This window comes from Copidosoma floridanum, unplaced genomic scaffold, assembly GCF_036245765.1.
Source record: "Copidosoma floridanum isolate Cflo_tuat_1 unplaced genomic scaffold, Cflo_Japanese_pri ptg000024l, whole genome shotgun sequence".
In the NCBI taxonomy this organism is placed as follows: Eukaryota; Metazoa; Arthropoda; class Insecta; order Hymenoptera; family Encyrtidae; genus Copidosoma; species Copidosoma floridanum.
The window spans coordinates 11,037,449-11,062,170 of record NW_028321901.1 but is presented as its reverse complement, the minus strand read 5'-3'; the positions used below and the strand labels follow the sequence as shown (position 1 = coordinate 11,062,170).

General features: G+C 40.5%; 1 protein-coding gene across 3 annotated transcripts in view; it reads right to left on the bottom strand.

Annotated features, from left to right (window-relative positions):
• Positions 1–24,722, bottom strand: part of fidipidine (coiled-coil domain-containing protein 93) — a 525,830-nt gene that overhangs the window by 442,928 nt on the left and 58,180 nt on the right. For all 3 annotated transcript variants that reach the window (XM_089595045.1, XM_089595044.1, XM_089595046.1), the window contains one exon: positions 21,771–21,917. In XM_089595045.1, coding sequence (XP_089451171.1) covers positions 21,771–21,917 — 147 coding nt within the window. The remainder of the gene's footprint in view (positions 1–21,770; positions 21,918–24,722) is intronic.

Sequence of the window (24,722 nt, the reverse complement as noted above, 5' to 3'; positions counted from 1 at the left end):
ACTGATTTTTGATGATTCCGAGATGGTTTTCGAATAGTTTTTTTCTTGAAAAAGTTAATAACAATAGCAATAAATAAGTTCAAAGTTTTTCTAAAATAAGCTATCTTTGAGCTTCAGTTCAGTATGAACCGCTAGGTGGCCTCTAGGTAAAATTAAAGCCACCCGCAATCAAAGATAGTAAAGAGTGGTTATAACATACCCCATCGAGTCAACAATTATCGTAGTCAATCATTGGCACTACACCAAGAACAGAGTGGTTCGTCATGCAACTGGGCATTCCAGCTACCGATGACACTCTTCTTTTATGAGCAAGCGAAATAAATCGGGTTTAATCCCAGATAGCCAAAATAACCGACTGTCACGGACACATGGGTGTTTGGGACGTCAATGTCTACGGTGGAATCTTACCAGGAGACGTGTATAGCCAGAGCACAACCTGCTCTAACACTTTGGCCATTCAACCATTTGACCTGGTGCTGCAAGAGAATTTTCTACTTCAAATACAAGCCAGGGAAGACAGCCCTGCAGAGTACCGGCAGCCACAACGGCGACCTTCTTAGTGGTTGTCCCAACGGCATATCTATAGAGAAGGTATTTGTACGGTTCTTAACCGCTAAAAAGGTGACAGGTAAAAAAGAGAGAGAGAGAGAGGGTTGATCGCATAAAAACGCCCTCCCTCCTCTCCCTCTCGTGTTGCTATGCAAAACAAATTTGCGACAGTTAGTCTTGTGTGGCGCTGCAAAGACGTACGACAGAGAGAGAGATTTTATTGCAAGAGAGCGTATCTCTTCTTCTCTAATTCAAATTTTTATTGCAATAATTTATTAATAAGTTAGACACGTGCACGTGCTCGGAAGCGTGTAATTAGCCCTGGATCGGAAATATCCTTTTATAAAAACTATCCTCTCTCTTGGCACTAGTTACCAAGCGTATTGGTGCTAGACTATCGCGTTTAAAAAGGGTTATTAATGACCTATTACTTATTGCTGATAGTTGTTTGTATTTACTTAAAAGAATTAGAAAGAGGCCTCTGTCTCAGATTATATCAAAGCTAGTTATTTTGTTAACCTAATTTCTTATTATTCGTTGTGCTTGTTCCTTGTTATATTAAAGATATATTTCTTAACAAATAACGATGTTATAAAAGTTCATTGTAAATATATTAAAAATAAGTATGAAGAAAAGTACGAGACGACTTCACCCACGAAGAAATCTCGGACAAAACAAAATGGTGCGATGGCCGGGAAACATCTTTGTGGTTAGCTACAACTTTACAACCGTTTGATCGTCAAGGCTCAATTCTCCTCGCTACGCAACTCATCATTCTCTCGACTCGTCATCGCCACCCTGCTGCAGCTTGGTACTTCAAATTCGACTCGAGCTAAATATTTTGAGTTGAAGTTTTTTTGTGTCATACCAACACATTTTGGTTCGAGATGTATGTAAGCGTATTTTAGTAATTAGTGGCAGAAGTCTTGTTTTCATTTAATAGGTGAAAATTGGGTTATTTCTTTGCTTCTCGCGCAACCATCGTGCGTGCATATACAGAGCTGTACGAGTTTTCTAACTTTGAAATAAACAGCGTTCGCTTTCAAAGAGTTAATCTGGAATACACTATCTTGTTATTTCTTGTGTTTGCATTAGTAACGTGTCAAAATGACGTCTCGAATAAGGTTAATTAACTAAAAGCGAGCTTCGTTACAAGCTCAAATGAAACATTTAGAAAAATTCGTGGAAGACGAGCAAGCTGATCCGCCCGTGCATACGGAGGTGAGAATCGTTCGCGCACGACTCTCACGCACGAGAGAGCTCTTCGGTGCTTACGAGGAGCTTGATGACGAGCTTTCGTTATTAGTCGAAAAAGACAGCAATGACCTCGCGGAATTCAACGATTTCGAAACGCGCTTTCACGATACGTATATAAAATGCGAGGAATTATTCCCTGATTAAACGATCGCAACCACTGCAGCTTGGCGGCGACGGCTTGAATACAACAATGAGCGACAAAAATCGAAGGTTAAAGCTCCCCGTCACCGAGCTGCCTAAGTTTTATGGTAACATCGCTTAATGGCTGTCCTTTAAAAATGCTTTTATTTCGATCGTAGATTCAGCCAATATATCCAATTTACAAAAATTTATACACCTCCAGTCGTGCTTGATTGGGGACGCTTTGACTAAGGTCTCCGTATATAGTGTTAGTGAGGAGAATTATGCACACGCATGGAAACTGCTTACTGATGCTTTCGATCAAACGCGTATTCTTATGGCAGCACATATCAACGCTATTCTTGATACGAGGGTCTTGGCGGAGGCTTCGCATAAGGGCTTAACTAGGCTGATTGACGAGATACGGCAGCACGTCAACACCCTAGCTACCCTGAAAATTACGCTCGACGAAAATTTGCTAACGATAATTTTAGAGACGAAAGAATTTATTAAGTGAGAGATCAGTTTTTCACTATGACCGTCATAGTAATCTCTTGAATCATTCAGATTTTCAAATAGGTAGAATATGTATTTGTATTTTTCTTGCTATAAAAAACGTAGAAATTAAGCTCCAGGACTTTGCTGCTCTGGTAATGAAGTTATGAGATAAGAGAAACAAATTTTTCAATGATAAATTTTTTGTAAGCTTTGAATCTTTACAGCATAAAAAAATAGCACTTTTCGTAAATTATTTATACGGGAGAAACTGCAAATCAACGGCCCCTCATGGCCAATGATTATTTATGGCATAAGGAACACACGGTACTTTTCAGAATAATTATATATTTTTTTTTTATTTTTACAGCTTATTATTTGGCCAAATAAACTGTATGGATTCCAAACCAAAATATTTTTAATAAGAAGATTTTTGTTGTGAGAAGTCTCAGAACTGGATGTATAATTTTTCGCTGAAAACGTTTCACATTACGTGTCAACACACTACGGTGTTCCATTTAGTAAGTCTCGGGCAAAGCCCGGGGGGGGGCCGCTAGTAATTAATAATTTGATGTCTAATGTACTGGATGTTGATGACTTTTTCCAAGTGTATGTTTATGAAACGAATCATCTTTTAAATAAGATATTGTCAAATTCTATACTATCAAGTGAGGAAACACATTTCAATGACAGTTATTTGTTTCAAATGAAAAATTGGATGGGCCAAGGAAAAGAGTACTACAACAATGTTGAGTTACAAGAGAATACTGTTTAACAGTAAAGATGTATTTTGATCTTATGAACCTTAAAGTCCAAATTTTGATAGCTCAGATTCAATATTAAATATCAAGGTTGTAAGTTCTAAGAATGTATGTCTATCAAATACACTATCACTATGTCACAGCTCATAAATCGAAATTAACAAAGCATCGTTGACTTCTGGTGAATTTATTCATACAAATCTGTCTAGACACACGTTTATAAAAATTGGAGAAAAGGCTTTAGTGAATAATGGTGAGTATTTTACAGTGTACAATACTTGCTCTATACATAGTATACTTGAAGTGTTTATCCAGTTACTTTTAAAACAAAAAAAAATTTGAATATTATTTCGATAGTTTATCTACATCAATTGAAAGTTTGAATATTTTCAAGGTTGTTGTATGACTTTACAATAAATAGCTGTCTGTTAGAATTTTTAAGTAAACTCGTTTTGAAATTATGCTAGAGGTGACAAAAGCAAAAGCTAATATTATTACTAGTTTAAATTGTAGATGTGGCGTGACCACGTTAATTTAAAAAAATATATTGTCATCAACGTATATTATCATGAAGATGGCATATGGGAAGAATGTGACCATTTAAAACCAAAAAACGCTGAAGGCGATGGCACTTATCCGACAAAAACTACTATTTTGATCTTTATCGAGATTGTGGATTACAGTTTTTGAAATATTTGATTTTTTCTTCAAGTTTTCAACCAGCGTACATGAATCGAGGCATTCACTTAATTAATGAGACAATTTAATTCACTTTAGAATTTTTAAATTATACTTCGTACCTATTCTATAAAAAAGGTAAGAAAAATTAACTTATGATAAAAAATTTTCTTGTTCAATTAATGTTACAAAGAAAAATCAACTACCATTTTTAAACTTGCTTGGAATCATGGCTTCAAAATACCTAGACTAAGTAGAGTCGAAATCAGTTTGATAATTTTTTCTTGACTCTTCTTGGATATTTTAGAGCTTTGAGGATTTGCTTTCAGCTGGTTTAAACATTGAATGTTGATTCTTTAGAAGTTGTCAGTTATTAACGGACTTTTATAGGACATACGGAATGGGTACTGTTTAAGTATTCTTTTCTTAGACTTACTTTTTTGAGCTTCTGAATCCACTAGATGAGTGCTAAATTTTTTTGTTCTTTTTGCTCCAAAGCTCCAGCATCGTACAATTAGTGTCATGCTTTAAATTTTAATACCTACGCAAAGTTGACGAACTATTACCCACTAATATTATTGCCTCTATGTTCTTATTTTTTTCTAACACTTAAAGCTGTCTGATAATTTTTTAGTATCTGTAAATTACAGGCTGGCTAGCGCCAGTGTGGGTGAGTCGCGGGCCACGGTTACCTCTGTGAATGTAAACACCATGAACTCTGCTGCGCACTAGAAGTTCGAAGTAGCGATTTGTTGACATATTTTGAGATGCTACAAATATAATACTGTTGTTTTTATTGTTATTTGTTTGATATGTAGCGCTGAGTACCTGCAGGGACTCCGATATATCACATTTCAGGCATGGATATGGAATTTTTTTCTAGTCAGTTTTCTGAAATCATGGCAGTTAACGATTTTTCCATTTGTTTGTTTAAGCACTTAGTTATGGCTTATTAAAATTAGTGTAATGTAGTAAACATAGTATATTAGTTACGATGTGGATAGCTTCTCTGGCTAAGGAGTCCGAAATTTCATTACCCGCTGCTTATGCCATGGTGTGATGAAAACAAAACAAGTCGATTTGTAAGCCAAACCGTTCACTGCGTTTGATGAGCCTTTTTGTGTTGAGTATTGTGAAGTATGTTTAGACTTGATCGGGGAAAAGTGTTTTGTTACATTTTCGCTCATTAAATGTTGTATGGCCATTAGTATGCCTATTGTTTCTGCTGTCAAAATAGAAGCCTGTTCTGGGATTTTTTATAACAGTTTTCGAAGCAGATGTGAGTTTGAGTGTATGGGAACACCGTTGTCTGAGGATCTGTTGTCTTTTGAAGTATCAGTAAAAACTAGGTATTTGTTTGCAAGTCAATTTTGTAGATGAAGCGGCACTTAAATTCTGCTTCGGGGTGGTCTAATTTTTGTATTGCTAAGCCCTTGTAAGTATTCAAAGTAGGAGATTGTAAAAGGTCAAACTAGTTGTATTGACACTGTTTTAAATAGTGACGAAGAGTGTCAACCCACCACGTGTCTTTTAGCATTTTGATGATTTTCATGAGCTTGTATGCCTTATCGATGACAAGTTGGGCATATGCAAACCAATAATTAATACTTTCGGTCGTTACTTAATGAAGATTCAATTCCATATTGAAATCAAATAAAAAATGAGTTTACAAATAAATCTTCACAACTTATTGTCATATATTAGTGTACCGAAACAATTATAACACTAATATATGACAATAAGTTGTGAAGATTTATTTATAAACTCATTTTTTATTTGATTTTAATATGTGCAAACCAATTGAGCTGAGGCTCTATAACAAGGACATGGTACTTGATAGTTTAGCTAGGTGGCATACAGAAGTTATTGAAGTTAATCGAATAATTTTCTATGGATGCGAAAGGAAGTGCAGAGGCTATGAAGATAAATATAATACAAATTTACTTATGTACCTACACAACCTTGTGGTGTTTAATTGTGTACCTACATGATTTTGTAATTGTATTTTAGATTAATGCTGAGAACAATTACAGATGGTAATATGATCTTACAAATAACAATACAATTTTGGGGTCATCAAAGTGCGATACTAGAATTTTGATAACTTGTTTATATTACTTAACTTTGGCTCGGCATACTTTATGACAATAGATATACGGAATAAAGGTTTTTATTATACTCCTTCGAGGAAAGGCGCTCGACTATCAGGATCTAATCTTCATTGCCACGCCTGCTCAAGTCACTCCATGGCCATTACTTCGGGACTTTGTCTGTCCCCATCTTATCCTGGCTCTTCTTTTTAGCTATAGCCTAATAAGCTATGGCTCAGTACACGAGCTTAGTATGCGTTGTACTGTGTGTGATTAAAGTCTACGACCTTATAATCTCTATCATAATATCTATCGACCAACTGAAATGTACAAATGCTAAAATGCAATTATAAAACCATCAACTTTCGAAGCACTGAAGTCTGTTTTGTACATAGCTGAAGTTAGTTTGCTTCGTTAGGTTGATGTGATTTAAAGACAAAAAAGTATAAAGGCTTTTGAGAATGATTTGGTCTGGTACAAAGGAAATTCGACAGTACCTTTTCTGAATGCATTTTTTTAAAAGTGACCCTACAGATACGTTTCCCAATTTATTCTTTGTTTAAGAAACTCACTTCTAAAATTACAGTTAGCCTCGATGCTGACATACTTATGTTGAAGGCAAGGATTGAAAATGATGTAATGCAAGTGATTTCTTTTGAAGAATTTAAAAAGTAATGAATTTCAATACATTACAATTTATTATCAAATTCAAAAGTGTCTTCACAATAAAACATATCAAGTGAGAGTGAGATATCAGTTATTCTATTTCACGTGTTTATAAATAAATAAAAAATAAAAATAAAATTTTTTACACATTAGCTTCAATACATATTTTCCTACGATTCAATTTTCACTCAACTTATAAATACTTTGTTTCAAAGTTCGGCAATAAGCTGTATAATGGTGAAGACTTCCTATAAAGTTTGATTTGTTGCAAAGCTACTACTCCGACTATAACGTGCGATTTACTATTCGTCAAGAAATTTGTAGGAATAATTTTCAAATAATTTTTATTGCAAAACTCTTGACTGCCAATGAATTTAAAGTTTTCTAATTCTGGGCATAATTATAGATGCAAGAATGCAGTTCTTTGATGTTAAGTACTTCTGATTGATATTCAGATGTTACTTTGATGAAAGAAGTATTTGTTACACAATTTTCAAATAATTTGAATGTTAGGTAACCAAGAAATTTTTTAAAATGTAAAACATCATTACTATTAGCATCAAAATACTTCAAACAGATTTCAAATTTATTGTTATACAACATCGTCTTCTTAGCAGTTAAGATAAATTCTATTTTAATACCCCAAAAACACGATTTACCTTTGGAATTAGGATCAACATTTTTTTTAAATTCAGAATGATTTTTGTAAAAATTGTATCAAACGAACACGTACATTTATTTGAGTATATCTCGTTCTTGTGTGTAATAGGCTTTATTAGCAACCCATTTTTTAACAAATCAATTGTAAATTTTGATTTAGGTCTATTGTACATCATATCTGTCTTTCTGTGGTTCCATGTATTTACCTCTTATTTTATGAATATTTTTTTTGGGCTATCAACGTACATATTTCTGTAATCAGATTCGTTCAACTTCGGGAGAGCCTTGTTTTGATTTTCTAAATAAGCTCTAGCTAAATAAATCAAACCGTCAAGAAAATCTATGTATATTGCAAGAAAAAGTTGACCACAAATTAGCCAATTTATTGATGTTATACGTGTGATATCTAAAAAAAAAAGATTATGATCACCCTGAGGATGCAACATCTGAATCTGAATTAAAATAATCTGTCATAATATTTGTCTATTTAACAGTTTCTAAAGATAAGAAAAAACAACTTTTGGCAAATTTTCACTAACAGAAGGCGTCTTTTAAGTGAATGGCAGATGATCCGAAACAAATTGAAAAATCGGGTAAATTTTTTGTCCTAGTGGTATACTTATTAGGTATAAAAAGATATGCTATGATGTCTTTCAATTAGTAGATATTTTTTTGTGAGACGTCTAGCTGCATCCATGAATATGGAAATGTTTTTAAAATTCCTTACTGCACTCCACAAATTGATCTGTTCGGGAGTCCAAAACGTTACTGAAACGGAAAAATTGCTAATCTGTTTGATGGCACTGTTCCATTAAGCATTAATTTTCATAGCTATAATAGCTTTTACAACTTTTTTTCATTGAGAAACTCCATACTTTTTTGTAGATAGCTTCTTGGCGAGATTTCCACAATACCGAAGTATTATGAACAAGCAGACCTTCAAACTCGCCATAATTATTACAATATTGAGCTTCGAATCTCTTATATTTCAAGGCTTCCGAGTGCACAAGATCTTTGAGAGTTTTTTGTCGAGGAACTCCAAAAAGAGGTATTTTTTTAAAATGACGGATCTTTGTAGAGTCATACGTAGTTATATTAAACGTTAACTTATCAGTTGAAAAATTGATCTTCCTTTAACGGTATTACCACATTAAGAACGTTCATCACAGCTAGAGGGGTAATGTAGAGAGTGCAGTGAGGGGGGAGCGAGCATGTGGCAGAGCCGGCAACTGTTTTGAATGCATTTGTACACCTATTCATAGGCGTCCGACACTGTTTTTTTAATTTAATTGCAAGAATAACTTGTCGATCTCGTTAAAAATTGAGAACAATACCAGTATTATGGTATTGCGTCATGCAAAAAAAAAATTGGAAAAATTCTACACACCATTTCCTTATAAATTCTATTTTTATGTGACTCCTCAATAAGGTTACGTGTTAAATTGAAGTTTTTTCAACAATCATTAAATTTAAAAAACGGTGTTGTGAAACGATCTCAAATATAACACGTAACTTTCTCACAGTATTATAAGCGTCCTGTTAAAATTTCAGTAAGATCGTACAGAAAACGCTGTGTGTGATCAACGTCCTTAAGTGCACACCTTAATAAATTAAATTACTTCTTTTTGCTGAACAACGTATGTTTTTTTTTAATAAAAAAACACAGGGTAAGAGTTGAGCAAATCAAATATTTTCAATGGAGTTGTAGGTCTATCTGCTGGGAAAATTTTTTTTTTTTATTATTATTTAAGACTGGTTTTAGTATTGTTGACTCCACGTCGTCAAAAAATATGTTGAAGTTTAATATAAAACTGTTTAAAACATCGGGATTTTTATTTTTTAATTTGATATTTCTACACCACGTTTACCAATTATATTTCCAAATACGTAAAAATAAACAGTTTTACCACTTAATGTATTATGGAGTTTAAAACTACCTTTTTGCCAGATAGTATTTGATTTTGGTTTCCTTTTTCCATCAAAAATCATCATGATTTGAAAGATTTCAAACAGCTGATCAACTCCTAGTGCTGCATAACGAGGCATTGTAGAAGAGTTTGAAGTTACAAAAAGCTCCTTTTTTTGCTTCTAAAATGAGATAAAATTATAAAATACAAAACAAACATATAGAAACACATGTCTAAAACGAGCAAAAAATTTTTTGCATCAAAATACAGGATACAACTTAACAAGCTATCTTACAAATAATCGTATCTGATGAACAAAGTTTACTCCTTCGGTTTAATCAAGTAGATTACTTAGTTATATTAATGAGATATTACACACATGCCTACTGCATCTTCGTGTTCGAAATGCTTGATATAAAGCACGACAGCTTCCATTGATACATCCATCGTATTGTTTGTCACAAAATATTAAAACTCAAAACCACTCAAGATAATTTTGTGTCGGATCATCTAGCTGAAATACGTAAAATACATTTGTGAATAAATGTAATTACAAAGACAGATAGTTGCATGAAAAGCTTTATTCTGAAACAGATCTTATAGAGCACGAGCTGACGATTCATGCAGAGTAGCGAAGCACTGATAAGGAAAAAAAGAGCTATTGACGTCTGAAATACGTGAAACAAATTTGTGAAAAAAATTTTGGTACTTGCAAAGGCAGAACTTGAGTGAAATAATATTACCTGATAAAAATCTTGTAGAGCACGAGCTGTTGACTAATGCGGAGAAGTGAAACAGCTCATGGATTTAGTTAAGTAAGCCCCGAGTGTAAAAAAATAGCTGCCATTATCCCTACCTATAACCTATAATACGTGTTGTTATTTGAAATTTAAATGTTTCAAATTAACCACACCACACCACTGGTGCTCCACCAGAACAAATTTTTTGAGGCAGCGACTCGGGGGTCACGTGCCCCGAGTCACTGTCATTTTTTAATTAACGTTAAACATCAATATTGTTTTGAATTCACCCATGACAAAGCAGCTTATTACTTAGTTTAAATTAGCTTGATTTATTTTTTGAATAGCCTTACTTTTCGATTATAAATAATATCTATACCTACCAATATCTATCGGTACTGTAACGGTGCCCCACCGTTAGGCCACATTAGGAGGCTAGGGCAGGTAGGGAAGCAGGGAAAGGGGAAAAGAGCGTTAAAGGGCTGAAGAGGGAAAGTAGGGGAACGGGAGAAAAAGCCGAGAGAGCGGCAGATTAGCTTGGGCAAGCAAGCGCGCGAGAAGCGTAGAATTTTGAGTACGACTCTCGTGATCTATTTTGTTTTCTTTTTGCGCGATAAATTTTTGGCACGCGAGAAGTGTTTTCTTTGGTGACTTTGGGTGCGACGTCCAGAGAATACCAGGTGTGTGCTGAAGGCTGCTGAGAAAGCAGGCGACCTGTGCTGGAGGCTGCTGAGAAAGCAGGCGACCCCGAGTTCCACGAGAGGCGGAAGGTTCCCCCAGCCAGAGGGTTAACGCGACTCTAGCGTTAGTGACCTCGACTTCCAGACACTGCCAGTAGGGACGCCTACTGGCCCCAGCGTTGGCACGACAGCTCCTTCGAGACCGAGAAAGTCGTCACTACCTGCGACCGTGAGTACCGGTCCTTAGGCGACCGTTTTATTGTAAAGGGCAGCGGCCCTCGATTAGCCCGCGTAAGTCTGCCCGGTCTGCGTTTTCGCGCCGCGAGCTCGTCGAGCAATCACGCTCGACGAGCGAGAAATCACATACAAGCACATACACTACACACCCGCGAATACTTTTTTTTAATTATTTCATATTCCCTGAGTATACATTTTAATTTTGAAAAAATACCCGCGAGTGCTACTTCTTTTGGTGTGCCTCAATTTTCCCTTTTATAATAATTATAAACGATCGTCGCGAAAAGCGACGACAAACACCTTGCAGCCGCGATACAATATTCCACAGCAGTGTCTCGGCGCACGAGACCCGCAAAATATTTTACAGGGAGTGTCACCGTTGGGTATCCGGGCAACACAGGCCCAGTCAAAGTAAAGAGACTCCGCCTCGTTAATCCGCATTGTGCACCCCGTAACATTGGCGCCCGACACACAAAACCCACGGATAGGTATCGCGCGAAGTCGTCTACAAGGTAGACGAACTTCACTATTATTATCTCTATAATAATAGTAAAGTAGGAGCTGTAGCAGTAGCTACAGCAAAAATAAAAACAAAACAGATCGCGGGTATAACACGGAGAACGCTTATAACGCACACGAAAGACACCGGCAGACTCGTATAGGTCGCGCATGTAAACAAAGCAGCGGCTTTGTTTACGTGACAATTTTGAGTCGTTGCTGACTTCCAGCACTCAAAATTTTTGTCTACAAGTGCGAGCGAGAAAGAAAATAATATTTCGAGACGAAATATTATTTTCAATAGCTAACCAGCCTTGCCTGTGAAATCGGATTTTTACAGGCGGCGTACGCTGACACACAGCGCATATACGGCATAGTATACACCGGTATATATATATACACGGCTGTTGGCTTCTCGCGGCTTGTAGTGCGCGAAGCAGTAGTGTACGTGTGCAGGTACACTATACATAACTGTATTTACAACTGTACCACACACATATACACACGCAAAAGAAAGTGTTGAGGGAATTGACTTACTACAGCTGATAGCTTTAAATATAAGCTATAATAAATTAAAATTTTAATTTAAAGCCTCAAGGCATTTTAGGCAGAAAAATTGCGTCCAGCTAACGCCTTGGCGCAAATTCTCCCTAACCGTCAACTCTCTCCTCCCAAGCTAATCTGCGCTGCGGCACAGTGCACTTACTGCCAGTAGTTTTTTTTGTATAGTGCAACCTTAAGACCATGGCACCGCTACCACAGGATCAAGAGGATAAACTAAGCGATTTCTGCAGGTCGTTAATAAAAGAAGACCTAGGAATCGATTTTCTAGAAAATCTCGAGCTGCTAACGACTGGCAGTAAAGCAGCCAGATCACACCGCCTTTACCAGTGGCTGACGGGGAGCTATGTCCCCGAGAATTTTGAACCGGCGGAAGACGTCGACGCAGCCATTGAGCGACGTGTAAAAGCGCGTCACCTCATGGTCACACAGGCCTGCGAGGAGTTTGCAAAAGCAAACGATGACGAAATTGACGTCGAAGCCGTGCACCCGCTACAAATAGTGCGGGACAGTGAGGAGGTGAATAACCTCCTAAAAATCACAACGACGGCGGCAATGACAGCCACGCAGGTCAAAACTCTGGATATTCAGACATTGGGGACAAATAAAGATGAGCTCCTCATCAATACGTCCTTGCTTGTCAGGAACTCGGACAAAAGTAGAGCAACTCAGTCAGAGCAAGCTCTCGAAAGGGAGAATAGATGGCTGTAAGATAGGCTATTAAGAGCCAATGAAAAGATCGCGAACTTAACGCGAATAAGTTCGGCTATCACATCGAACCAGAATCAGCCACAAAGAAGAAATGTGACATCCTCAAACGAAAACGCGCCGGCGAAAAGGCGCGAAACTATATTTGGCGAACAAGCGTTTGCAAATATCGCAGGTTCACAGGCCACACCATTCGGAAACGGCCGTTACAACGTTGACTTAGCGTCGGCGTCGGTACACATCATGGCGCCACCGCCACCCACGACAATGGGACATGTATGGCCATCAAATACAGTCAGCTGGATACAAGCGATATGCCCATCATGCGCAGCAACTAGCGCATATATGTCTTCGGTAAGCTATCCGCAAAGAAGTGGGTACTCAACAGCACCACCTGCTCGTACAACGCAGTCACAAGCGTTTACGACGTGGCCCCACACATATGCGGTGAGCTCGTCAACACGCCCGACGTACCCATACCTACCCCCACATACGGCTGCACCGGTTGACCCCACACGTTCAGCCTGGTCGGGAGGGAGTCTCCCGCTCTCAGCGGAAAGACAGTCGGGGTTAGGTAGGTCATACGCCGACCCCGGATGCCGTGACTTAGGACAAATTGTCCGTCGATGGAACGTAAAGTTCACCGGGGAAAGTCATGACAACTTTGACTCCTTCCTCACGCGCATTACGGAATGCCGCACAACTTCGGGGCTTACGGAAGCAGAGCTTTTCCAAGCTCTGCCAGAGCTTATGACTGGCATCGCAGCGACGTGGTTTCGCAACGAATGCGACCAGTGGATCAGCTGGGCTGATTTTGTAGCCGCAGGACAGGAGTGGTATGGCTCAGGCGAAGAACTGCAACGCCGCCTGATCTCTGATGCGCAAATGCGTACCCAGTACGCTGGTGAGCCCATACGAAATTTCTTAACGCAGATTAAGAATATCGTGCGGCGAATTCAACCTCCATGGCCGGTAGAACGTCAGTTGGACCTATTCCACAGGAATATGCGTCCTGAGTTACAGGATCGAGTCCGACGAGACAAGGTTCACAGCATGGCAGATCTGCTGCGAAAGGCCACTGAGGCTGAACGCCTCTTGGAACTCAGGAGTGCGTTCCGTGAGCCACCCCCACCAGAACATTTCTACTTGCCAGAACCGGCATACAAGCCCAAGGCTAAGGCTACTGAGGCCAAAAAACAGCCCAGGGTTGCGGGTATAAGCGAAGCCCAACCTTTGAGCGATAGCGTACAGGAAATAGCGGCTATCCGGAACGAGCAAGCTGCCCTTCGAAAGGCAATTGAGGAGCTGCCAAAGAAACTGGCTAATCCTCCAAAAATTGCGGGGTTCGACGTGATGGATGAATACTCGGCAGAAATAGTCGATGAGCTGACCAAGAAAAAGGTCAGAAAACCGGAATTGGACGAAAACATGCTGAAGCTGCTGCTTGACCTTCTCTACGTCGAGAAGCGTCGAACAAGCCTGGCTAAATATGCTAATGAGCCAAAGCAGAGTTCTCGCGCTTCAAACGGGCCCCGTCAACAGGGGCGACGATCACCCACGCCTCCTTCGCCCAAGGCGAATAGACGCCGAGATTCGGGCTCGCGCTCACCGAGGCGAAACCCGAACGAGGGGTCAGGCACGAAAAAGTCTGGCACCCGGAGAGACAGGTCTCCCTCGCAGGAGTCACAGCCACGTTGCTACAGGTGTAATCACCTAGGCCACTATGCGCGGGACTACCCTAATAAGAGGCAGGGAAACGAAAGGAGGCAGTCGTAAGCGAGGGTATTACGCCGCCTCCCTCTCCCGAACCCTCACAGGCCACGGTTACATCGGAGGACGCGCGCCGGTGGTGGCTACAGCTGGAAGTAGCCGGGTACAAGCTGCGAGCGCTATACGACCCTGGCGCTACGCACACGGTCATGCGAGCAGTTGGGCTCCAGATAGCCAATTCCTGTCGTCGGCAACTACGCCCCACGCTAGGAAGCGCGGCTATGGCCGACGGGCGATCGTCACGCACCTTAGGCTTCGTCACCCTACCCTTCGAGTTGGGACGGGTGAAACGGGACGTAGACGTCATAGTGTTGCCCGAGTTAGACGCTGACTGCTACGTCGGGGCTAACTTTATCAACGCTTTTGGGACCGTCCATGATCCTGTTGATAGAGTCCTGGTGTTGAAAGGACCAGATACCAAGGTTCCTCTAGAGGTAGCGGGCGTGATGACGACCGGTGAGGTCCGACTCGCTGCCGTCGGGCTGGATGAAATCTCGTCCACCCAACAAGAGGAATTACAGACCCTCCTGGACCGCTACGTGGAGTGTGAAGCTCCTTTAGGTTGCACTACGTGGGTCGAGCACGAGATTGAGGTCACGAGCTCGCGACCCATCAAGCAGAAGTGCTACCCGGTATCGGATAAGATCCAGGAGGTAATCCATGCCCACGTGAGCGAGATGCTCGAAAGTGGCGTGATTGAGCCATCCAATAGTGAATGGGCAAGCCCTGTGGTCATGATACGCAAGAAGGATGGCAAGTATCGGTTTTGAGTCGATTACCGGAAAGTAAACGCGGTAACAGCACCCGACGCGTATCCACTGCCACATATGGATACCATCCTGCGCAAGCTGAGGAAAGCACGTTTTATTTCGACCCTTTATCTCAGCAGCACGTACCACCAGATACCGCTGGCCGAGGCGGCTAAGCCGGTGACAGCATTCACCGTACCAGGCAAGGGGCTCTTTCAGTTCCGACGGCTACCGTTTGGCCTGAGTAATGCGCCGGCGACGTTTCAGCGGCTAATCGACAGCGTCATTGGGCCGGAGCTCGAGCCCTATGCCTATGCCTACCTCGATGACATAATAATTGTCACAGAGACATTCGAGGAGCATCTCAAGTGGCTAGAGCATGTGCTGAAACGCGTGCGCGAAGCCGGACTCACCCTCAACCGAGGAAAGAGTGAGTTCTGTCAACCCGATGTAAGATACCTTGGCGTCCTCGTAAACCGAGATGGTTTGCGACCGGATCCGGCTAAATTCAAACCAATTACGGCGTTTCCGGCTCCGAAGAATTTGAAACAACTTAGGCGGTTCCTAGGCATGGTTTCATGGTACCGGAAGTTCCTGCCAAACTATTCGACGGTAGTAGAACCGATCAACAGGCTGTTGCGTAAGGATCAGCCGTTCGACTGGAAAGATGAACAGCAACGATCCTTCGAACAGACAAAGGCTTTTCTGACGTCCTCGGTAGTGTTACAACGACCCGATCCCAAGAGTCCGTACGTGGTGCAAACGGACGCCACCGACTCCGGACTAGGTGCCGTATTTTCCCAGATAGTCAACGGGCAGGAAAGAGTACTGGAGTTTGCAAGCCGTTCGATGACTCTGGCTGAGCGCAATTATAGTGTGACAGAGCGAGAATTGCCTTGCGGTCTTATGGGCGACGCGAAAGTTTCGCCCTTATATCGAAGGGACACGCTTTAAGGTTGTGACCGATCACAGCAGTCTCCGGTGGTTGGTTAGTATTAACAACCCGACTGGACGACTGTCAAGATGGGCCATGGAACTTCAAAGTCATGGCTTCGAGGTTGAACACCGGAAAGGAACGCAAAATCGCGTACCCGCTGCCCTGTCACGACTGTATGAGGATGATGAGAGTGGCGCTGTGTCAGCGCTCATGTGGGAACCCCCGGCTGGAGATCCTTGGTACCAGGAGATGGTACAGAAGGTACGGGACGACCCACGGGGTCGACCGCGATGGAAAATCGTCGGGGGATACCTGTATGCATATCGCCCCGATTCCACGGTTGATGAAACTCTCGGTGACCTGGAAGCCTGGAAGCTGGTGGTACCTAAAAGCCAGCACGACCAAGTGCTTCAGGAGTGTCATGATACACCATCTGCCAGCCATCTTGGCCACAAGAAGACGTTCGCGCGTGTCTCCCGGTTGTACTACTGGCCGGGATACTACCAGGATGTTGCCCGTTACGTGCGGAGCTGCTTGGTTTGCCAACAAACCAAGGTAGATCAGAGGCTACCCCCAGGACTTATGGGGCGTAGGATTATCACTGCTCCATGGCAAGTAGTGGCCGCTGACATGATGGGCCCCCTACCAAAGACAACGCACGGCCACGAATACATCCTCGTGATCGAGGATCTATTTACGAGGTGGGCCGAAGTCGTACCGCTACAGCGAGCCAATGGGAAGGCTGTTGTGAGCGCACTGAGAGAGCGCGTCATCTGTCGACATGGTACCCCGGAAGCGTTGTTGACGGATAATAGCACCGAGTTCCGGAACAAAGACGTCGATGGGTTTTTGGAGAGTCTGGGCATACGGCACATGCTTACGCCGCCGTATCACCCGCAGGAGAACCCGGTTGAACGTTTGAACCGTATCATCAAGACCATGATTCGAGCTTTTGTCGAAGCCAATCATAGGTCATGGGACGAGAAGCTGCCCGAACATGTGTTCGCTTACAACACAGAAAGGCACGCTTCCACAGGCTTCTTCCCCGCGATGCTTAACAGCGGTAGAGAACCGTACGCCCCAGGTACGATGCGCCGACAGGTCGATTCGACGGCCTAGCAACGCCTAGAGGATGAGGCAATAGAGAGCTGGAAGCAGCGTATGGAGCGTCTGCCGATGCTGCACGTAGAAGCAAATCAGCGAAACGATAAGGCACAGGCCAATGCCACTCGGCATTACAATGCCAAGCATCGCGACGTGGTCTACGCTCCTGGCGACCAGGTATGGCGGGAGAACCACGTCTTGTCCTCGGCAACGCAAGGCGTGGCAGCAAAATTAGCCCCAAGGTACGCCGGCCCCTTTACCGTCCGGAGGGCATTGGGTTCCAACACGTACGAGTTGGAATCCGAGGAAGGCACACCATCGGGCCCCATTCACGTGAGGCAGCTGAAGCCCTACGTGAGCAGACCCTCAGCGACGGCGGGAGAAGATCCTCCTGAAGATTTGGGGTCCGAAGAAGAAGAAGTGGCTAGAGCTCCTCAACCACCGTTGGAAAGCGGCGAACAGGCGAAGCGCGACCCACCTTTAGCAAATCCATCCGATGTAAGCGAGGCTGCCGGATCAGCCAGGCCAAAGCGAGGCCGCCCGCGAAAAACGACCGTGGCGTCGAAGCCATCCGCCACGGCTAAGACGCCTGCAATTAAAGGCAGACCACGCAACGACGCTCGAACATGCGACCCAACGACGGGTCAATCGCCGAGCGATATGCGATGGCTGCGGCCCCGTAGAATAGAAAAAAATTTAATTTTGTAAGCACCTCTATCCCAACTAATTGTGTTTTCTTCTTTTTCTCCACTTTTTGTTTCTTTTATTTTCAGGGGGCAGTATTGTTACAGAGATGGAGGCAACACACCTTAGTCTGGGCGGTCTTATTAGACGCCTCAGGCACGCCACTGATGAGCAGGAGAGGACCAAGCTGGTCGAGGCTTTTCAACGAGGCCTCAGATCCCAAGTGGGAACAACTCCGCGACTGGCCATTGAGCCCCGAGGCGAAGACGAGGCCGACCCATCGTCGGCAGTCCAACCAACACCAGAGGCCACGGAGGCGCCACAGCTCTTGGCCATCGAGGCCACGGCCGATCCAGACGACGCCTGGGAAGGCATCCTGGAGCGGCTCAACGAGGCCCGGGAATGTGTCGTGGCGAGCCGGGAGAAGGCGCTCGCCACCTTCACGGAGGTCAAGGCCTATGATCGGGAGCACGGCTCCACGACCAAGACCGTCAAGGCCGAGAGGACGGCCCTGATCGGCCGCAAATGTTTTGCGGCCTTCAATGACACCTGGGTCGAGGCGCGCCAACTCCTCGCTGAGGAAGAGCGTCGCCGCGTCGAGGAGGCCCGCCGCCAAGAAGAAAAAAAGGAAGGCGGACGCCGAGGCTCGGCAACTCTGCCAGGAGGCCGAGCGCCTCCTGACCAGGGCTCGTGCGGTCCAGGCAAAGGCGGCAGGGACCACCACCCGCCCCGTCTGCTGCTATATGTGCGGACTGCAGGGGGTGAAACGGTCCGAGGAGTGCCCAAGACGCTCCGAACACTTTCACTACGAGCGCGTGAATGGGGTCTGGATCCGCTCGTGATACGGTCCTAGGATCAACCAGCCACAGATTGACAGTCCCAATGTGATTTTGTTTTCATTTTCTTATTTTTTTCTTTTTCTTTTCATTTTTCATTCCTTTCTGTTTTTCTTTTTCTACTCACGGCAATAAATAGTGCCCTTTTTTTTTTTTTTAAACATATAGCCGACGTTGTATTTTTCTTTATCCACCTTTTTCTTTCTCCCTCTAGTAGTTTAAACCCCAGCCTTCCTAAATGGCGCGTAGGAGGTAGAGTTGGATACCCCGGTATCCAACGTCTAGTCAGGGGGTGTAACGGTGCCCCACCGTTAGGCCACATTAGTAGGCTAGGGCAGGTAGGGAAGCAGGGAAAGGGGAAAAGAGCGTTAAAGGGCTGAAGAGGGAAAGTAGGGGAACGGGAGAAAAAGCCGAGAGAGCGGCAGATTAGCTTGGGCAAGCGAGCGCGCGAGAAGCGTAGAATTTTGAGTACCACTCTCGTGATCTATTTTGTTTTCTTTTTGCGCGATAAATTTTTGGCACGCGAGAAGTCTTTTCTTTGGTGACTTTGGGTGCGACGTCCAGAGAATACCAAGTGTGTGCTGGAGGCTGCTGAGAAAGCAGGCGACCCCGAGTTCCACGAGAGGCGGAAGGTTCCCTCAGCCAGAGGGTTAACGCGAGGCTAGCGTTAGTGACCTCGACTTCCAGACACTGCCAGTAGGGATGCCTACTGGCCCCAGCGTTGGCACGACAGCTCCTTCGAGACCGAGAGAGTCGTCACTACCTGCGACCGTGAGTACCGGTCCTTAGGCGACCGTTTTATTGTAAAGGGCAGCGGCCCTCGATTAGCCCGCGTAAGTCTGCCTGGTCTGCGTTTTCGCGCCGCGAGCTCGTCGAGCAATCGCGCTCGACGAGCGAGAATTCACATACACACACATACACTACACACCTGCGAATACTTTTTTGTAATTATTTCATATTCCCTGATTATACATTTTAATTTTAAAAAAATACCCGCGAGTGCTACTTCTTTTGGTGTGCCTCAATTTTCCCTTTTATAATAATTATAAACGATCGTCGCGAAAAGCGACGACAGATACCTTGCAGCCACGATACAGTATTCCGCAGCGGTGTCTCGGCGCACGAGACCCGCAAAATATTTTACAGGGAGTGTCACCGTTGCGTATCCGGGCAACACAGGCCCGGTCGAAGTGGAGAGACTCCGCTTCGTTAATCCGCATTGTGCACCCCGTAACAGTACAAAGAAATTTACTTCTGCTGCGTTTAAACTAACAGAACGGAACGGGACTAAGAAATCAGTAGGGAAAGTTACTAGATATTTGGCTTGTATCACAGTTTCAAAATTAAATTCAACTATTCTCTCATTTTATTGCATCCAAATCAATCAATTACTACACCGTCACAATCAGGAAATATGGAGGAATCGAATGATGTCGTTCGAATATACTTTTATCGTAATTCAGCATCTGAAATGAAGGTTCTTTTTTTTTCTACGCCGCACCTTATTTTAAAGTTGTCTTCTGCAAATATCTCCGAAACCATTTGTACACAAATAAAAAAATTAGTGGAGATAATTTACACAAGTGAGGAGAAATAGTTTCAGTTTTGGACAAGTACGAAATATCACCATTTATTTTTTTTGGGCGCTTACTTCCCAAGTCTGCTCAAAATGCTTACTATAAGCTTTCTATAAGGATATAGTGATTTAAAATATATTGCAGAGCGTGCTTCACAGCGTACAGATTACAAACTATACCCCCTTATTTATATCACGCCGTAGTTGAGCAGACAAGGTCATTTTCGTGCTTGCTTGTCATACTTTCAAATTGCATCTGCGGTTTTTTTCTCTACAGCTACTGTTTTAAAAAATTTCATTAAAATAAACTCATGTTTACAAAAACTAGATTGACAATTAATTTTCATTTAGTATTTATAAATTGTTAGCTTCAAAGAAAAAAAAGGAGGAGTTTATCATGTTTGTGAAAAACTCAAAACACTTGCTGCATTCTAATTAACAATAAAATCACCGTTAAATAAAGATCAATAATTCTCACTAAGGTCTGATGAATAGTAACAAGAATTGCAATTCTTTTTCTACTTTATAATTATATTAATTGATAAACTAGCGCCTTTAACTAAATAACTCGGTAAGCGCGTGTGTATTAGTCATAACTAATTTATAATGTTGATTTATAAACAAGCATCTTCAACCCAATAACTTTATGTACTCAAGTCTTTTCATTTTAAATAAACAATAGCGTTAATTGAACAAGTAGCTCTAGCATTTCTATCTTCAATAAATAAAAACACTTGACGTTCTAATTACAGAAGATTTGAGTTGGAATGCACACGTAGTGGCTACATATTACACGGGGTCCTATGTTAATTACGCTATGGGGCGAAACTTTTGTTCAGCTCTCTCAAAGCAATGATGGTAACTAGCCTAATTATTCCTCACTTGGATTATATTTGTTTAGTTTATAAAGCCCTACCAGGATACCTTGATGTTAAGGTGGCTCAATACGAAATGAAAATACATTAAGTATCAACGAAACTTGGAGGAATTACACTTTAATATGAACCGAATCACTTCTAAAAATTTGAAGCTGTGTTGCCAGACAATTTTTAAAAACAAATCTCTTAAAAATTTATGTTTTACTGGGGCTCTTATAAAAGGCCATACAATATTGATTAAAAATGTTACGATATTTTCCAAAATATATCTTAACGTTTTGTATAAAATTAGAAATTAAAAGAAGTCGTAAGCTTCTTAATAATATCAAAAAAATTTGGGAGTGCCAGGTAATATTTTGGTATGAGCTATCGAAAAGGTGATTTTGTATGAACAGACACAGGTTAATTGTGCTACGGCAGCGTCATCCCCGGATGTTTGTTGATCTGATGGTCTGTTGTCACGCAATTAGATATAGTACACGTGTCATGAGCCACCTTAAATTAGATAGACTTTGTAACACGAGACTTTGTAATGATGAGCTGGGGAGTTAAATTGGGTTAAAAATTAACAAAGGCTTGAAAAAAATATAGTTTGGATGTAATGAAGTAATAAATTTATTAACTCTTACCTTAGTTGCCTTTAGATACAACAATATGTTAGAGCCTTTTGTATCATCATAATTAATAGAGTATTCGTTGTTGAATCGACTAACTGCATAAAGATGTGAATGATACGCCATACTTTTTTTAGTACGAATTGATTCTTTCACAAGCCACTGTAAAAACGAGGGAGAATAATTTGTTACTTTTTCTACATTTCATTCATAATGTAATAAGATTTTCTTAACAAAATTATGTAACATATGTTTTTTAACGTAGCAGATCATCAGATTTTTGACTTAGAGATCATGCTACACTCTCTATCCTAAAATCCAGAAAAACACGTCATATTTTTAAGAGGCATACAAAAGTCTAACAGACGCACGTCTTTCAAACGTGAACTCGTAAACTTCCTCCAATTCAGTGATTGCCCTGAAGAAGATGTACAATAGTATTGTCTGCAGTTTCTATTTTAAAACGGATTGAAAGAGAATGCTAACAGTACACTAAATGGCACCTTGAACTTTACCTTGAGAGTAATATCATTTGTATGTAGAAATATCCTCCTCTTTTTTTGTGAGAAAACCAATACTTACAAAAAGTTCTTGGACAAAAAAAAAATTGACACAAAAAAAAGCTGAGTTTTACATTTATAAATAATGTGCCATTATAGGCAAGAAGAAATAACAGCGGTGTATGTTATCTCTTACAGATAAAAACATAAAAGATTTAATGTACTAACAATTAAATAGCATCAATTTAAAGACTTTTTTTTTTGAAGTCTGTAGATGAATTTTAGTAAAGTTAAAAAAAAAAAAAAAATAATAATGATAAAATTAAAAAATTAGGAAATCAGGTTTTGAAAGCAAAGCTCTAAGCCAATTTGATCTTTAATTCTCTATTGTTTTTAATAATCAATACAATTCACAAAAAATATTAAAAATGTTACTTCTTCATTACTTAGTTAATATAGTTTTAATAAAGCGATACAACATAATAAAATATGTCCTATGTAATGATGAACTTGGCATGGTTTTATTTCAAGAAACGATTTGAAAATCTACATAAGGAAACTCATTTGTTTAGTAAATATATCTCAAATATTTAATAGAGCTTATCTTTTTTTGTTGTAACGTCTAGCTTATGGATACGTTATAAACATAACAATATCTTTGTGAAAAAGAATGGGAATTTGAGAGTTATTAGTTTCTTAATTTTTTTTTTTTTGCAAATACCTCAACAAAAACTTACGATATTATTATAAAACTACTGCATTTTTATCGGTTGTTGTTAGTCCAACTTCAATTTCTTTTTTTTTCGAGTAGCGAGATAAAATAATAGTAACTAAGTACTTGCACAGTTTTTATATTGATTTATCATTTTAGTTAATAGCTGTAGACAAATATGTCAAGTAAGTGACAAATCAATTCACTACAAATAGAATCGTAACTTTTGATAAGTATAATATTAAAGATAAAACGAAACCAGTAGAACATTTGCGGTAAACATACTACATAGCTGGCCAAACGTTGAAAATCAAACAAAATTTTGAGATCTTAGTCTCACAAAAAGATTTTTTTTTTAGTTATAATAAATTTTAGATAATACTATGTACCATGTACACAGGAAACTTGATCCCACAGAAAAATACCGATCAGAAATTGTGTATAAAAATCCTTATATTTTCATTATCAACACAGTCATCGAAGAAGCTTAATTTCAAACGAAATATAAGTATTATTGATGTTAGTCAAAGTGCGTCAAGCAGATTAGATAGTTTTCTATTTCAATGATTCTCATTTGCTTGAATAAAGTTTGAATGTTTGTCTTTCCGTGTATTTCCTGGTTAAAAATCGCATTCCCATGTTTCTATCAACTCATAACTGAATGTTCGTATTTTTCCGCTAGTTGCATAAGTTTTCTTACATTTATTATCCATAGATCTGCACTCCTCAAATTAGTATCTCTGTTCATTTGATAACACTGGGGCAACCGTGCTAGAAGTAACTTTGAAATTTTAATTCGATTCTTTGATAAATAATCATCCTTAAGTTTTAAGGATCATCGTAACTATTGACAATACTGTCTGGTCTCTCTTGGCAGTGTTCAACATGTTAGATAAATAGCTTGAGAACGTATTTCTTTAAATAAATCCGTTTTAGAGCTACTGTGGATTAGTTGTTTGCTATTTAATAACCTTGTTGTGGAATAACACGAATTTGATTTTTTTTACAATTTTTACTCTGTACACACGCTTACTGGTCGAAACCATGGTTGAGCATTCAGTAAAGGATCTACTTTAAATTAGATAAAGGTTTTTGGGAAAAGCTCCGTAATTAATCTCAAAAATTTCACATCTTGTTAACAGTTTTTTTTGGAATTTTATTTTTAAAGCCAGATACGTAAGAGGTTTATCTAGTTCGTTGTAGTATCCTAAAAACGGATTTCTAACTTTGGTATGCATAGTAACAGATATATATATATATATATATCGAGCAGTGGTAAGGGACTCACGTATGATTGATTATCGGGCATGTTAGAAAATATGAGAAAATACCTTTTTCAATTTACAACAGACCATACGACTTGGGTAAACTGCTTAAAGGCATGCGAAAGTAATTGAAACCATCGATAAGTTTTATTTTCAAAAATTTCATCAATATTATTTTTGATCAATTTATGATAACGAATAGTGCATTGAGTTCATCGACTCTTTTAACTGTACACTTACGCTATAAGCGTTATAAACTTGTTAGACGATTGTCTTTTTGTGGTTGGATGTAACATAGATAACTCATGGATGAAATAATATTCTTTGCAAATGTAACAAAATGTAATACCTCATTATAAATCAATGTATAATCTTACTCCTAGTTGTATAAATAAATACATTATAAATTACCAGTAGGGTATCTGGGTAAAAACAATACAAGTAATAAAAAGAAAAACGGTTTGATGCTTATGTTTTTGTTTAAAATTCA